The sequence below is a fragment of the Macrotis lagotis genome, chromosome 6, assembly GCF_037893015.1.
Source record: "Macrotis lagotis isolate mMagLag1 chromosome 6, bilby.v1.9.chrom.fasta, whole genome shotgun sequence".
NCBI classification, from domain to species: Eukaryota; Metazoa; Chordata; class Mammalia; order Peramelemorphia; family Peramelidae; genus Macrotis; species Macrotis lagotis.
The window spans coordinates 185608098-185625796 of NC_133663.1; the positions used below are offsets into that span (position 1 = coordinate 185608098).

A 17699-nucleotide genomic window follows, 5' to 3' on the forward strand; every position below is an offset into this window, starting at 1 on the left:
TACCATTTATATATATAAACTTTAAATATCTCTATTTGTATTTGTAGGTTACTTAGATGAAATATATACATGTTTTATGTATCTATTTTAATATATTTATTATATTTATATGGTACTTTAAAAGTTAGAGTGCTTCTGGCTCTCACAACAAATTTGTAAAGTATATATTATTACTATTTTCATTTTACAGATGAGAGAAATAAAACTTAGAAATTCACTGATTTGTCCAAAATCACATGGTTAGTAGAAATTCACTGATTTGTCCAAAATCACATGGTTAGTAAATATCTAAGACAGGATTCAAAATCAGGTCTTCTTGACCCCCCAAACCTAGTCCTCTATCCATTGTACAACCTCTCTGCCTCCTAAAGGAAAATAGAAATGATCCACTGGTCATTTCCTGAAAGAAATCCCAAAATAAAATGAAAAGTGGATAGATGACATTTCTCTTTTAAGGGCAAAGAAAGTTTAAACTGGGTTAAGGCAATGATGAAGTTCAAAGACAAGAGCTGAACAAATGGAATGTTATTCTACATATTCCCTGACAGAATCAAACCTCATCTATGAAAACAAAGAGGGGACTTTTTTTCCCACCTGCTCCTCAGGACAAAGGTCTGATTTTTCACACTACAAACTTCACGTGGCAAGAGCAAAACAAAACCCCCGGGGTTAATGCAAAACAGTTGTTGCATGAACAACTTAAAAGGAAAACGTTATCAATGTGGAAGGATGATGCTGAGAGAAAGGGGGGGGAGGGATAATGATGGTGATGGTGAGAAGATGATGGGTGGTAGAGGGATAAATATTACATGCTGACTGTGCCAAGCATTCTGCTAAGCAGTAGAGTTACTGAATTACAGAATCTCAGAGTTGGAAGGGACCTTAGTCCCTACCTAATCCAATCCATATCCCCTAAAAGGATCCTGCTTGCAATATATCTGATAAGCAGTCATCCACTTCAAGCTTGAAGACTTCCAATGAAGGGGGGTACTCACTTCTTCCCACTTTATTCCATCTCTGGATGATTTTTAATTGCTAGGAAACTTAAAAAAAATAAAACCTAAATTTGCCTCTTTGCAACTTTTACTTACTTCTCTTAACTCTGTCCCATGAGGACAAGCTAGGGAAGCGTAAAACCTTTTCTATGTGACAGTCCTTCAAATACTTGAAGGTAGCTGTTATGCATTGTCTCCTCCCCCACTGCATCCTCACTTCTTCAGGCAAAATATCACATTTCTCCAAATGACCCTTGAATAAAACGAACTCTAAGTCCTTCATCTTTTTGGATGAACTATTCTTGATTCTTTTTGACTCCATCTTAAAATATGATTTCAAGTAATTGTAGTCCCTTGAGTACCAACTATAGTGGGTACTATCACCTTTTTCTTGCATCCCTGGTCTGCCTCTCATTATAATCCAAATGGGTCAAGTGACTTGAACTTATCAAGGGCATCTAGGTGCTCATTTATCATGAGTATCAACTTACTATTAACTTTGCAGTTTAAAGATCATTATCATTGGCTGAGAAAACAGAAATAAAATAAGGATTGAACAACACTTCCTTCCCTCTATTCACTGAAATTGCTCTCTCCAAAGTTACCAATGACATCCTAACATCAAAACCAATGACATTTTAAAAATTCTCATCTTTCTTGACTCTCTTTTGATGTTGAATATCTTTTTCTTGGCACTGTCTTCCTTCTAGGTTTCTGTGACTGCTCTCTCCTGGTTCTTTTTATCTGTTGGATTTTCCTTATCATTCTCCTTTGCTGGATCTTCATCCAGGTCACTCTCACTAACCATGGAAGTCCTTTAAAGGCTGTGTCCTGAGCCTTCCTCTGTAACTTCAATATACTACTCTTTTTTGATGACCTCATCAATTCCCATGGAAACCATTAATCACTTGGCAGATGACTCCTCCTGTAATCTCTCTACTGACCTCTTGCATCTCCAACTGTTTATTAGACAGCTTGAACCAGATGTCTCAGAGATATCTTGAAAGAATACATCCAAAATGGAACCTATCTTTCACCCAAACGCCTTCCCTCTTCCTAATATCCATATTACTGTTAAAAATATCACTATCTCTTCCAAGCTCCCCAGTTACCCAGGCTCATATCCTAGGAATTATCCTTGACTTTTCCGTCTTTCATTCCCCATACCCAATAAGTTTAATGACACGTCAATTCTACCTTTGTAATATCTCTTCCATTTCCCCCCTTATTTTCTTTTTTTAATTAATTTTGAATTTTATAATTTTTCCCCTAATCTCGCTTCCCTCCCCCTAGCCCCTCAGAAGTCAGTCTGTTAGTCTTTATATTGTTTCCATGGTATACATTGATCTAAGTTGAATTTGATGTATCCCCTTTTTTTCTGACACTGCCATCACTCTAATGTCCCTCTATCTCCACATAATAGGCCAGTGATATTAATGTGACATTCCTTCTTCCAACTCCAAGTATTTTTACCAAATATCCATCATACCTAGATTCTCTTCCACCTTCCTGGTTTCCTTCCTTTATAGCTAAAGTATAAACTTCAGTAAGAAGTCTTTTCTAGTCCTTTTTAATCTTAGTGTCTTTTCTCTGGAACTATTTTCAATCTATCCTGTATGTATATTTTAAAAATTATTTTATTTGTTTCAATCAGCAAAAATCTACATTCTTCCCACCCCTTACAGTCAATCAAAAATTTTCACACTAGCCATGGTCAAAAAATATTTGTTGCATTATATCTGCAATTTTTCATCTCTATCAGAAAGTAGAAACATACTTCACTTCAGTCCTCTAGAATCATAGTTGGTCATTATGCTGGTAAGATTTTCAAGTTATTACCAAGTTGTTTGCTTTTATAAAATTGTTGTCATTGGGTAAATTGACCTGGTTCTGTTTATTTCATTCTGTTCCAATACTTACAAGGACAAGTATTCCCAGATTTTTCTGAAGCCATCTCCTCTATCTTGTCTTATAGCACAATAGTATTCCATCAAATTTATATATTATAACTTTTTAACTCATTCCTTAATTAATGGGAAGTCCTTCAGATTCCTATTCCTTGCTACTTCAAAAAGAGCTATAAATATTTTTGTACATCCTTAGATTTTCATCTTGGACTAGTCCCTCCCTTAGTCTACCCTTTCTCTAATTCCCCTTCCCTCTCCCATTTCCCTATTTCCCCTATTGAATGAAATATATTTCTATATCCAACTGTGTGTATTTTTCCTTCCTTTCACTAGTTCAATTGAGAGTGTCAGCTGCATTGTATAGATATCTACTAAAGCATCCTGATGATGTGAGATAATTTTCCTTAACTTCTTTCCCTTTCTTTTTCACATCCTGTGTTTTTTCTATCCCTTTCCCTATTCTTTTCTTTTTTTAATGTTTTTTCAATTATAAACAAAGATGGTTTTCAACTCACTTTTGCAAACTTTTGAGTTCCAAATTTTTCTACCACCCTCCCTTCCTCCCCCCCCCCCCGCCCTATGACGTTGAACAATCTGATATAGGTTGTACATGAACAATAATGTTAACATGTTTCCATAGTAGTCATATTGTGAAAGAAGAATTAGAACTAATGGAGGGGGGAAACCATGAGGAAAAAAAACAAAAACGTTCTAAAAAGTGAACATAAAATGCTTTGCTCTGCATTCAGACTCCATAGTTTTTTTCTGGATGTGGATGGCACTTTCCAACATCAGTCTTTTAGAATTGACTTTGATCACTGTCATTCATTTCTTTTTTTTTATTTTTATTATTGCCATTTTTTTTTAAGTTTTTGCAAGGCAATGCCCAAGGCCACACAGCTAGGTAATTACTGAGGCCTGATTTGAACTCAGGTACTCCTGACTCCATGGCTGGTGCTCTATCCACTGCACCACCTTGCCACCCCTTGCCATTCATTTCTTAAGATCATCAAGACAAAAACCAAACTGCCCCTAGGCCTTGTCTGTTCAGGCTCCTTCTCTGACTCCATTGACTGGGTTTAGCAGGTACATGTGTATCATTTCTCCATATTCAAATGAAAGCAGTTTGTCCTTGTTTAATCCTTTATTCAATTCATGTTTACCTTTTTATGATTCTCTTAATTCCTGTGTTTGAAATTCAAAGTTTCTGTGTGGCTTTGTCCTTTCATCAGGAATGTTTGTACATTTTCTATTTCATTAAAGATCCATGTTTTCCCCTTCAGCATTATACCCAGGTATTTGCTGGCTCAGTTATTCTTGTCTATAAGCATATAGCTTTTGTCTTCTCACATACTGAATTCCAAGTTCTCTGTTTCTTTATAGTAGTGGCTCCTAAATCATGAATCTTCCTGCTGTGTGGGTCCACAGCTCTTGGATTCTTTTTTCCTGGCTGCTTGCGGTAATTTTTCTTTAATTTAGAAACTTTAGATGTTGTCTATGATGTTCTTGGGAGTTTTCATTTGGGGATTTCAGGTGACTGTGGATTCTTTGTTTCTACTTTTCCCTCTTGCTCTCTGCAGTTTTCTTTTTAAAATTCAGTGAAATATGAGGTTTAGGCTCAATTTTTGATCATGGTTTTCAAGTAGTTCTACTATTTTTATTTTATTTAATTCTACTATTCTTAATTGTTTCTCTGTTCTCGGTTTTCCAGATCAGTACTTTTTGCTATAAGATATCTTAATATTTCATTTATTTTTTTGGTTTTTTGACTTTGTTTTCGTCTTTCTTTTTGCCTCATGAAATCATTAGCTTCTATTTGGTCAATTCTAATTTTCAGGAATTTTCTTTGAATATCTTTTGCCAAGCTATTCATTCCCTTTCCAAATCTTTCTTCTATGGCTCTCTTTTCTTTTCTATTCTTTCTTCAAATATTTATAAAAATTTTAACCCCTTTTTAAAAACTCTTGTTTCATCTCTTCCAGGAATTTGAGTTGAGTTTGGGCTCAAAGTTAGGTTTTTCTCCGAGGCTTTGTTTGCAGATGTTTTGGAGTTATTTTCTTCTGGTTTATGTTTTGAGTACCCTGTAATCGCCACAAGTGCTGTTTATGGTGGAATTCTTTATTTATTTTTTTTCATTCTGCCAGTCAAATTTCTGACTGTGGGCTTGATATTGGGGCTTGGGCTCTGGCACACTTCTAGAGGGAAGATCTGCCGCTTTCTTAGTGTATTTAGTCTTGTGTTATTCTATAATTTCTGTGACTAGAGCGGCTGGAGATCCACAAGCTTTTAGTGCTCTAGTTAAGGACAGAGTATCCAGACCTTGAATTCTGAGCAGGGGCAGACTGCCGTAGTTGCAGCTCCTAGCCACAGGATCACCCATTTCCCTTTGGTTTGGGACTCCTGCCTTGCTTCTTCTTCTTTTGCGGGGGGAGGATAGTGGCTAGACCCGAGACCCTGCTCTGCACCTAGGGTCTGAGGCAAACAGCTGCTACTTGGCGCTGAACGTTCTCTTTTCTAGAGATACTCCCCGGGTCTCCCCATAGGGAATGGTAATGGCAGGAGCATTTGGAGCTCTGAGAGCAAGGGAGAAGACCACCAGATATGCAGGTTTGCCCTTTGTTCCTCTTGGGTATGCTGTGAGAGGTCCAGGCCTCATTCTGCTCCAGGGGGAGTCTCTCCTGGCCTGCCTCATGCTCCCACTCTGTCTGCATCTGCTGGAAAAACCCTGGATATCCCAGGCAGGATCAGCCCAGCGTATTTTCCAGATCTCTTTGGAGGAGTTCTATGGTGGGGAGCTCACCTGGACTCCTCCTGCTCCTTTGCAGTCTGGGCTCTGCTTCCTGACCTATACATCTCTTCTTGGGTGTCCTTGTCTGGATGTTATTTTTCCCACACGAGATGGTGAGCTTGACAGCAGAGGCCATGTCTTGCTCTTATTTGCATCCCTAGCACAGTAGGCAGCCCCTAAATTCTTAGTCTGACATGACTAACATTTTAATGGTCACTTATCCTCTCTGAGGAGCAATCTCAGCCCTTCTTTAATTCTTCTCTTTTCCCCAGTAGTTTAAAAAACAACAAAACATCTTTTTTGGGAGCACAACATTCCTTATTAGCCTCAGCTCCTTCTGTGCTCTAGAAATCTTAACCATTCTTACAGGAATGATAAAAGGTAATATAGAGACCTTTCTGATAATTTTTGTATATGGATAGAAGAATATTGCAGGTATGTATAGAGTTATCTCCATATAAATTGTAAGTCTAAGTAACACTAAAGTCAGAAGGCCCAGATAAGACTTTGGAACTCCTTATTTCTCTGACTTATTGCTCTGACAACAGCGAAACCTAGAAACTTCATTATTTGGCAATTCACCAAGGGGAGCCTCCCAACTCTCCTTACAAACACTCAGGTTAACAAAGCTTCCAAACATAGAATACTTCTAGTTAAACAATGAAATACATAGAAAAGACTTTTACCCAAGCCCTTAGTCAATTGAATTCATCCTCCTATTGACCATTACCTATCCATTTCCATGACTTATAGTCATATCCTTGGAAGGGGATGCTAATCCAAAAGACAGGACTTTGCTTCTCCATAGCTGTGCTCTTTTCCATAGACCTTTGTCAGTTCCTGTCCAAATTACCATGTGGGTCTTTTGCCAGCAGCTCTCTCCCAGTGATTGCTGGTAGGTCACCTAGGTCTTACTGCCATTACTATTACTCAGTTCCACTACTTTCAAATTCAATTCTCTACTAGCAGACAGTATTTATTCTTTTCTTTTCTCTTTAAGCAGTCAGTTCTTCATTATTTGGTCTATGGAATGAATTTCAAAGTATGGAATCTCTTTCAGGCTTCATTTTTTTAGGATTTTGCAAGGCAAATGGGGTTAAGTGGCTTGCCCAAGGCCATACAGCTAGGTAATTATTAAGTGTCTGAGACTGTATTTGAACCCAGGTACTCCTGACTCCAGGGCCAGTGCTTTACCCACCAGGCTTCATTTTTTAGTCCCTTGGTTTCACAGCCTACTTTTCAAAGTTTCTTGAGGCAGCTGAGGGAACTCCTTCCTTCCATTCTGGGTCCTTATAGTACCCATTCACTTATGGTGAATCTGTCTCACTTTGCCTGTTTTACAAGGATCACTGTGTCCTCAGCATGAAAAGCTGTGTCCTTATCATATCTACACTAAGTTTGTTTTAAAATTTAACCAGTATCTGCTGGAAAACTTTCTTTAACTTTTATGTTTGTCTTATATGTCTGGCACAAATTTCCTCCCCTACTTTCTCCTTGTGGCATGCAGATGACTCTGGTTCCCAAAAGCTATGCCATCAGATCATCTAGCAGGTCCTAACCAAGATGGAAAAACTTTGAGTGTGGGTCAACAGATGGTCTGATTATGTCTGGTATTTAAAAACTAATTTACCTAAATTCAAGTTATCTACCAAATTTTGTGGGACAGTGTGCTGCCTTATTGGAGGCAATATTTATAATAACAAAATTATGTACCCTTATTTTATTCATTTAGTGAAAGAATTTCCACATTCTTTTGTTTATTTTACTTTGCTACAATTCATATAAAGTTTTTTTGTTTCTTTGTATTCTTCATATTCATTATTTCTTAGAGTACAGCAATGTTTCACTACCACAGTATATGCCACAAATTATATTATCTCCATTGATGGGAATCTAATTTATTTCTAGTTGTTTGCTACTACCCAAAGAGCTAAAATAAACATTTTTGTTTACCATTAACCTGCTTGGGTAATATAATATAATATAATATAACATAACATAATATAATATAATATAATTAGCAGCAGGATCTTTTGATCAAAGGGTAGGAACATTTTTGTCACTTTCTTAGAATAATTCCATATTACTTTTCAGAATGTTTGAACTAATTTACTGTTTTACCAACTGGCATATTAGAGAGCCCACCTTTCCATTCCCCTTCCAACATTAATTAATTCCATCTTTTTTGCTAGACTCTTTTCTTAAATACACATGTATTTCTGAAAAAAAAAATTCTTAATACTGAATTAAAGAACAGAATTAAAGACAAATCTAGGGGACAGTTTTAATAACATTGAAGTCATTGGTGATACTGAGTGTATGGACTACTAGAGAAATCCAGAGTCCCTTACTTCTGTTAAGTTTTTGCTGCCAAGGAAACAGGCTTGGCAGGATGAAAGCCAAGTCCTAAAGCAACTAAAAAGACTGGTGGCATTAGCTTTCATTCACAGTACTGCATTGTCACTCTGTTGAGGAAGAAGCAACAGGAACTGAAACTTCCAAAGGGTCTTCACAGTTTCTGTCCCCCAGTACAAAGTGGTGTATTTGTTATCTTAACTTTCTCCTTTATGAAGTCACAAAATTTTTTGATCAGCCATCTGGAAGTCAAAATTAACCTGAAAACACTTATGTAAGCCCCCTGAAGAATTTGGAACCTGTACTAAATCTAAATAATCCTTCAATAGACCCTGCAGCTAACAGTGTGTTAAGGTTTGCATCTTACTTAACAACCACTTCTGTCTCCAATCTTTTTTTTTTTTAGGTTTTTTTGCAAGGCAAACGGGGTTAAGTGGCTTGCCCAAGACCACACAGCTAGGTAATTATTAAGTGTCTGAGACTGGATTTGAATCCAGGTAATCCTGACTTCAGGGCTGGTGCTTTATCCACTGAGCCACCTAGCTGCCCCCTCCAATCTTCTAAATACTATCTGTATTCTACTTGTTCATCTCATTAGCATTGGGATATATATATATATATATATATATATATATATAGCCTCCCAAGACAGGAAGGATGTTGCAGTTTGAATTTATATGGAGTACCAATACTCATGAAATCTGAATCCTTGAATATCACAGTATTTATCTCATAAAATATCTCTCTTTAAAAAGTCATTAAGATTTTTTTTTATTTTCTTCAACAAGGAACCCAATCTTCCCTTGGACAAAGGTATCCTGAATAGGGTTGAATTACTCCAAAGAATCAGGCCAGGAAGATTTCCATGACGCCAGGCTCCTAGGCAGAGTTTCCAGTCACAGTCCCAGCTTCTCCATTTCTCCCATCCCCCTTCCCTACTCTTAACTGATTGTTACTGGATCTAGAATGTTACACTTAGTTATACTGTGAACTCTCAATTTTCTATAAGAAACAGGATAAAATTTAATCCAGTGAAATCCAGTCAATAATTTTAACTATCTTTTCATCTGTTCTCCTCAAGACTTTTAAAAGATATAACATGATAAAAGTCTTCATTTTAGCTTTATCTCTGAAGCATCCCTACCCCTTCCACTACCTCCATCCCCCATAAAATGGTGGAGCTCATACCTACCTCATACCTACCAATGAGGTAGGTATGAAGAAACTGTACGAATCCTCCCTAGAGGGTGGATTCTCCTTCTTCTAGGGAAGAAGTCAAGATGGCAGATTAGTGAAAGCATTCCATTGAGATCTCTCAACATTTCCCTCTACACAACTTTAATGCCCCAAACTAAATTCTGGGGTTGGAATTGAGAGGGGCATTCTTCTAGACATTCTTCTAGCCCAACACAATTTAGTAGGGTGGGAAGGAGAGATCTGTGATATGGGGTGAAGGCCAGACTGACCATGTGGTGGTCACAGAAGCAGCAGCAGCAGCTTTGGGAGCCCTCAGACCAGACACTGAAAGGGGACCTGACAAATGGTCAGAAAGAGGGACCCTTGTGCAGATGGTATTTGGCAATTCCATTGCCCAAGATCACAGTACAAGGAAGAAAGGAGGAGCACTTTCAGTTAAGAGGAAGTGAACGCCCTGAAGACCAATATTACTTTTGGTCATCAAGGATCAGGAGCAATCCCAAAAGACAAGTCATAATTAGAGTGTAGAATGGGGTAGCAGCGACCACACTACCTTGTGGTCATCAAAAACTTCCAATCTCCAGAACTAGCTCTGAAAACAGCAAAGCAAAAAAACCCTACTGCTGAAGAGAATTCTCTCTCCTCTTCTCTCATGTATTTAAAAGAAGGGGAAAAACAATTAATTCTGAAATTTAAAATAATAGATATGCATATTCAAGTAATTACTACTCCCCAAATACCTAAAATAAACATTTTTATACACATGTATATTGATTCTATCAAATTCTGTACCCCAAGCCCATTCTCTCTCTTTGAGGCAGTGGGTACCCTATTTCATTATAAGTCCTCCAAACCTGTGGTTTGGTTATTAGATTAATCAGAGTGGTTGTTTATCTCTATAATGTAATAACACCTAAATCTTCATTTACTTCATCAATTTTACCTAAATCCCTAGAAGATATGCTGATGAGCAGTAAATCAGCTAAGCAACAGAATGAGGAGAGGAAACAAAAATCTACATGGCTTATCAGGTAGATAGTTGGTGGTCCCTGAATAAATAAAAAGCATTGATGAAAAACATTATTTTTAGCAGCATAGGAGTCAGCATATTTTAAAAAATATATAGGTCAAACAAAAACAGGCAGATGGGTTGAATTAGGCCTGTGAGCTGTAGTTCTGGTCTAGCACATTATTTGCAAAGGACTTCTATTACCAATTTCTCCTCCTTTTAGATTAAGCATCAAACAAACAAACAAACAAACAAACAAAAAAAGTTTACCTGCATGAATGTATGACATTCGGTGACAAATGGCCCCTTTGTGACCTGCTTAAATTTTTCACATATGTCTGGGAAATTAGTGGCTTCCAAAATAGAGGCTTGGTTTTGCTTAATTAATGTTAAGGCCACACGAAAGATAACTTTTGAACCTTCATAGAATAAACAATCCCAAATTCGAAGTACTGTCTGTAGAAAAACAAAATTGGAAAAACAGACTACTTAATTGTATTCAACAAGAGTTAAATGTATATTTGAGGATTTACAAAAAACTTAGGGGGATGTCCTAGTTACATGTGTGTAAGTCCTTACCTCTACTGGGAGGATATCAATAAATAAACAAATAAACCAACGGGAGACTACTAGGGTCCACATGACATTATGTTGCTCCATTAAGTTTGCCACAGATGGAATTTTCATCTTCACGAGCTCACCAAGAACTTCTTGATCTGTTTTCAGACCCATCATTGCAGGACTATAATAATCTTTGTTAGAGAGAACAAGAGATGGGAAAAAATAATATATAACATATCACTAAATATCATATTCTTCAAGAACCAAGTATCAGGGGCAGTTAGGTAGTGTGGTGATAAAACACTGGCTCTGGACTCAGGAGGAGGACCAGAATTTAAATCCAATCTCAAGTGCTTGATTCCTACTAACCTTGGGCAAGTCATTTATCACCCCTCCAAAATAAACACATATCAACTTAATTACAAAAGTCATAGCATTTCAGAGTTGAAAGGTATTTGTACAATTTTCTCCCTTCACAGATGAAAAAGATGAGCCCAGAGAGTTGGAAGGTTTTTTTGGATGAAGGAATGGGGGGTTGTGACTTGCCCAAAGTCAAACAGCTAATAATTGATAACTCAGGTCCTCCTAACTTCAGACCTGGTGCTCTATCCACACTGCCACCTCGCTATCCTTCCCAGAGCATTTTAAATCTATGGACTCTGGTGGAGCTAAGAGTAAAACCCAGCCTCCAAATCTAGTACTCTTTGGGCTCACAATAGAGCTCACTTTTCCCTACTAGCCTTAACACATCTCATTTGTTCGTTCAACTTTTTAAAACAAAACTACCATCATGGGACACACTTTTATAAAAAAAAAAGATGACAAAATTAATGAAAGAAATACTCTCTACCCAAACTTAACACTATAAATAGTCACTATAAATGAAGTCAAATAAAGATTTCAACAATCACTTCTCAAAATGACCACTGTGGGGAGCACTGGTGCTTCCAATCAAGTCTGCTCAGTCTCCATCCACTCATCCCAGGTCCAGGGTATCTGACACCTACAAACTGCAGCTGCTGTCTTTCTTCATCAGAGCAAGGCTGGGATCATACCTGAATTTTCTGATCAATGGGCAATTCAATTTCAGTTGTAAATCTTTAGGAGTCTGCTGTCTCTAGAGCCAACAGGCAATTTACAGGGTTTTTTTTAAGGTTGGTTTTTTTTTTGTTTTTTTTTGCAAGGCAATGGGGTTGAGGCTTGCCCAAGGCCACACAGCTAGGTAATTTTTAAGTGTCTGAGATCAGATTTGAACCCAGGTACTCCTGACTCCAGAGCCGGGGCTTTATCCACTGCGCCACCTAGCTGCCCCCAACAGGCAATTTACTGTGGCAGTTTTCAGAGGGGATTTCCAGGAGGAAACCCCCAAAACACTGCAGCTCTACCTGAAAACCAGGAAGAAGGGATGCTAAAGGATGGTCCAAAGGTTTGGGCTTTGTGTGTGTATGTGTTTGCCTAAGGTGGTCAGTGATTGCATGTGCTGCCCTGGAATGTGGATCGCCCTAATAGGAAGAGAAAATAAAAGGTTTTGCAGAATACTTCTCTATCTTTTGATTAAATAGAGAAGATGGACATCTTCTAGACAGGATGAGAGAATTACCAGAAAGTAAATATGAAAAAAAAAAGACTTTGAAGAGGTGATGGGAATCAAAACAAGCATTGAGCAGAAGTAAAGAAAGGCTCCCATACTAGAGAAGCAGATTTGTTTGACCCTCCCCAAAGAGGATGAATTTAGATCTTCTGAAGAGATAGCACTCTATTTTCCAAAGATGAGAAAGAAAGACTTAAGAAGGTGATGGAGAAAAGGATAGTAATAAAAATTCAACTAAAAGATTCCAGAGAGTTAGTTGTTAGCATATAGAAGGTACCCAAAATTCTACTGGGGGGCAGGGAAATAGGAAGAATATAAGCATTCAAATAGAACCTACAGTGTTCCAGGTAGGATGCTAACAATTTTTACTTCATAACAACCCTTTAAGGCAGGCTATCGCCTCCATTTTTACAGCTGAGGAAACTGAGGCAACCAGCTATTACCTTATTTCCCCATGTATAAAACACACCTTAATTTTGGGGTTCAAAATTTGAAAAAAAGTGTTGTGTTTATTTAAGGTAATGGGGTTAAGGGACTTGAAAAATGTATTACATAAAGTTACTGAACTCAAGTTTTATTCATCATAAAATTCCTACAACTCCTCATCACTGTCAAAACTCCCATCTATTAGGTTGTCTTCATCTGTGTTTGATGATGAATCATTATCTTAGGAGAGGCTCTGACTGCTCTCCTGCCTGTGCTCTGGTGTGTGGTTGATCACAAGCACTCCCTGGACAAGTCTGGTGCGTGGACACATGGTTAGTCCATTCCATTTCATGAACCTGAAGCACCAATGGTTCCTCCTTTGAAATCAGTCACTTCTTTTTCAGCAGCAGTTCTGGCCTCATGTTGAACCATCTTTGTTGGACACAGAAATTCCAATGGGCCCTTTGTTCTTCAATCCATCTCTTCAATTCCTTCTCTAAATCAGACTATTTTTCTGACTTGCCTCTCATGGTCTTCTTCTGCCAGGGTGTTTTCAGTTGGGTTTCTTCTTCCCATAGCCAGTCTCAGATTGTTTTCTAAGTTTGGAGGAGGACCAAATTGATGTTCAGAAAGGCACAATTTGCATTCACTTTTGCAAACTTAATCACTTTGAATTTGAATTCAGCACTGGATGAAAATTTTTACTGAGCCATTTCTGGGCAGAATGTAGCAAAATGTAACCTAATATATGGGTAACAAATGCAAAATAATGAGTGCAAAGACAATAAGTGCAAACCCCCCCCCAGGAAATGCAAGTAAGAAAATCTACAACTACTGTGTAAGAAGCTCCCTGTTTTTAGACCCAGATTTTTCAGAAAAGGGTGCATATTATACATGGGGAAATACACTAAGTGATTTGCCCAAGGTCACACACCTGTTAAGAATCTGAGACTAGATATGACACAACATTAGAAACCTCTCCTCAGGTTCACACTGATCCATTAAACAATACATTAAAAAAAGAAATAAAGGCATTAGAAATGTTTGGCTTGGAGAAAGAAAGGCTTGGGTGGAACAAGATAGCTGTCTTCAAATATCTAAAGATTTGCTATCTAGAAGATGAATTAGGCTGGTTTTGTGCAGTTCCAGAGTACAGGACTAGGGGCAATGAGTAGAAATTATAGTGAGACAGAAATTATAGTGAGACATTTCTAAACTGGAACTACCTATATACTTTAAGGACTTTGAACTTACCATAACTTGGGTCTCTACAAGAGAAGATAGAAAATTGCTGTTAGAGTAACAGAACTGATTTCTTTACACTGTGTGAAAGGTTAGATTAATAAAAAACAGTGCATCAATTACAATAGATTTGCTCACCTCAGAAGTATAGTAATCAAAGACAATTAATGACTTGTGATGGAAAATACCATTCACACCCACAGAGGGAACTATGGAGTTTGACTGTAGACAAAGCTTACTTTTTTAATTTTCAAAATTTGTTTATGCTGTATGGGTTTTTTCCTTCTCATAACTTTTCCCCCTTTTTGTCCAGATCCTTCTTTCACAACATGATTAGTATGGAAATATGTTTAATAATACATGTATAATCTACACTAGATTACTCCTTGTCAGGAGCAAGGGATAGGGAAGGGAGGAAGTAAGAAAAATGTGAAACATAAAAAAATGATTGCTGAAAACTAGCTTTGCATGTAGTTGAAAAATAAACTAAAAATAATAACAGTTCATATTTAAACCATCTTCTGTAATTTAAAGAATGTTAAGTAGAACACAGAGACCATACACACACACAGTCCCCTCTACTCCTTTACTACTTTTCTTTTTTACAAAGATCATCACTGATTTATCTTTAACGTTCTTTTCACTTTTTTTTTGTTTTGCAAGGCAATGGAGTTAAATGACTTGCCCAAGGTCAAATAGCTAGATAATTATTAAGTGTCTGAGGCTGGATTTGAACTCAGGTCCTCCTGCCTCCAGGGCTGGTGCTCTATCCACTGCACCACCTAGCTGCCCCAATGTTCTTTTTTTTTTAATTTTGTGATCTGAATTCTTTCCCTTTCTCTCTTCCCCCACCTATATCAATTATACATGCCCTTGTGGCTGTTGTTTGGTCATTTTTAGTTGTTTTGACTCTCTATGACCTCATTTGAGGGTTTTTCTAGAAAAGATACTGGAATTGTTTGACATTTCTTTCTCCAGCTAATTTTACAGATGAGGAAACTGAGGCACACAGAGTTTAAGTGACTTATCCAGGGTTAAACAGCTGAGAAGTGTCTGAGGCCAAATTTGAACTGAGGAAGTCAAACCATATCCAACTCTCTTCCAAACCTCACAGTGTTACCTGGCTGCCCCACCCTTCAATCTCTCCCTAACCTCATTGTCTACAAACGTGCCCAAGTCTCCCCATTCTCCTTCTGTTTCTTGCCCAGAGCCCTCTCCATCTCCCACCTTAGGCATTCTTCCCTGCCTGGTACACTTCTCATCTCCACCTTCTACCTTCCCTGCTCCTTTTGCAGAAGTTTTTCCTTCATTTTAGTGCCTTACTTCTGAGATTATCCACCATTTATCCTGCATAGAACTGGCTTGTTCATACTTGTTTGCATAGTGTCTCTTGACTTGACTGAACAAGGAGCTGGCCTAAGAGAAGGTATGAGATAGAGTTAGGAGGTCAAGAGACCCCTTGGCTGGCATTCCTCAGGAACAGGAACAGGTTACAGGATGTGTGAAGAGAAAAGAGGTGGAGGTGAGGAAGTAGAGCCTTCCTGGCAGGGGAAACTGCCACCAGGTAAATGTCTGTCCTTGAGAGTCTTGTTCAAGAGCAAGGAAGCAGCGTCTGTCACCGGTTGACAGAGAAAGAAGAAGGTTGGAAAGCTAGGACAGGGAAACTAGTGTGATTGTAAGAGATAAACATGGAAACTAGAAATTGAAAGTCATTGGAAAGAGCTGGAACAAGAAAATGAAGGTGAGCTCATTCTCCACAGTCATCTCTCTCTCTGGATAAGGACTCTCCTTCAACAACAGCTCCTGATTGCTGGGAAGTCTTTTCCTCTCATTTAGGGGGTGCTCAAGAAGTTCCCATTAAACACAGGCATCTGTCCTGAGTCTTATCACCTTTGGCTCCCAGGGTGGACGTGGCTGTCAGCTGATCTGGTGAAACCAGACCAGGGTCATATAATGTACAAAACTCAGTAATCAGAACCATATTCAATCTTAATTCTGTCTGACCCCTGGATATAGACAGCAGATTCTCACACTGGATTTTCTACAGAAAAGGTCTACCCAGGGGACCTTCTGACCCTTTTCTTGTATCTGTCATTACAGGTCAAACTTTCCCTACTTTTTTTGGCCTCACCAAACCATCTTTTGTTTTCTCTGCCTTTAGCATTTTTTTTTAAAAAGGATGCAGCAGCTAATGCTGGTTTGCTATATTTATATATTTACTAGGAGATACTGAAGAATGTTCCAAACTTCCTTACCCTTATGAAACATGATGGGGAAAAAGTGCTAAGAGGCTACCCTACCTTTTTCTGCTCCATTTTCATTATATAACATCCCAATTTGCAGTTGGGGATGGGGATGGGAACAATCTTTTAGTTGCATTTCTTATTCTCCTTTTCACTGGAGTCATTAGTACAGACTTGAATTCTACAAACAATGATCCTAACAACAACAACACCCTAAAATGAAGCTGGTTTCCAGCATCCCAGAACAATAACCAGATTTGCTAAGAAGAAAAGGCTAAAGACTAATCCTGCCATGACCTTATTCTCAGTTACAGAGAGCTTAAGAAGAGATTCCAAAAATAAAGTCACTTTATCAGAAACTGTAATGTGCTTAATCACAAGGCTCAGGTCACCAAGGTTTGTTAATTCAATTAAATCCAGAACCTCCTCCACATTCTCCTCTTCACATGCCCACACCATGCTGATTCAGAACTAACTGCCTGCCTGTGAGATACCCCCACCCTCCCCCAAGGGTCCCAGCAATCTGGATGGACCCCCCTTCAACTAAGGCTCCTGAGTCCTCAAATCTTTACCTCTCATTTATGGAGTGTTCCTTTAAACCCCATGGGTCTATACTGAGTCTTATCCTTGGCTCCCTATGTAGAACCCCCAATACTGATTCTTAAGCAGTTATGTTAAAAGAGATTTTAAAGAAAGGTAGCCCCCTGGCATGGCAGGCAGAAGGCTGGGATTGGCATCAAGGGGTCTGGATTTAAAGCCTGATATAACTAATGTGTATAATATAATATAATATGTATTCACATACACATAGTGTATACACATATGTATACTACCCATGAAAGACAACATGGAATAATGGATCGAAGGTTTGGTTTAATAAGCCCCAGATACACATTCAGCCTCCAACACTTACTGACTGTATAATCTTGCATAAATAACTTCATCTCAAGTTCCCCAGGTGACTCAAAGACTATACATTACACATGAGTTAGATGCCTGCTAATTTACTTGGGTAGAAACACTAGAATTTCTGTACACTAATGAAATTTCAATTCTAGAGGAAAAAAAAACTGTAGCTGAGCACTAATGCACAGTCACTCTACCATGAAGGAACTAAATAACACATAACAATAACAACAAAAACATAAAAGAAAGATTTGAACAAAGTAGCTACTTAATAAAATTTGTTTCATCAAATTACTAGTAATGCTCCCTATCATTCTCATGAAAGTTAACACCTTGGGGAATTATTTAGTAAGACAGTCATTTCTTCCTCTTATTCCCTCACTCTAGAAACATAAATTCTTTGATATTCCCTTTCTCTTACAGGGAAGACATTAAACACTGACATTCAAAACAATGCTCAGTGTCTTATTAATGATGCC

At 38.1% G+C, this 17699-nt stretch overlaps 1 protein-coding gene across 3 annotated transcripts in view; it reads right to left on the reverse strand.

Annotated features, from left to right (window-relative positions):
* Positions 1-17699, reverse strand: part of GRTP1 (growth hormone regulated TBC protein 1) — an 80304-nt gene that overhangs the window by 2533 nt on the left and 60072 nt on the right. For all 3 annotated transcript variants that reach the window (XM_074192089.1, XM_074192091.1, XM_074192088.1), the window contains exons 6-7: positions 10831-11003; positions 10522-10707 (exon numbers count right to left, since the gene is read on the reverse strand). In XM_074192089.1, coding sequence (XP_074048190.1) covers positions 10522-10707; positions 10831-11003 — 359 coding nt within the window. The remainder of the gene's footprint in view (positions 1-10521; positions 10708-10830; positions 11004-17699) is intronic.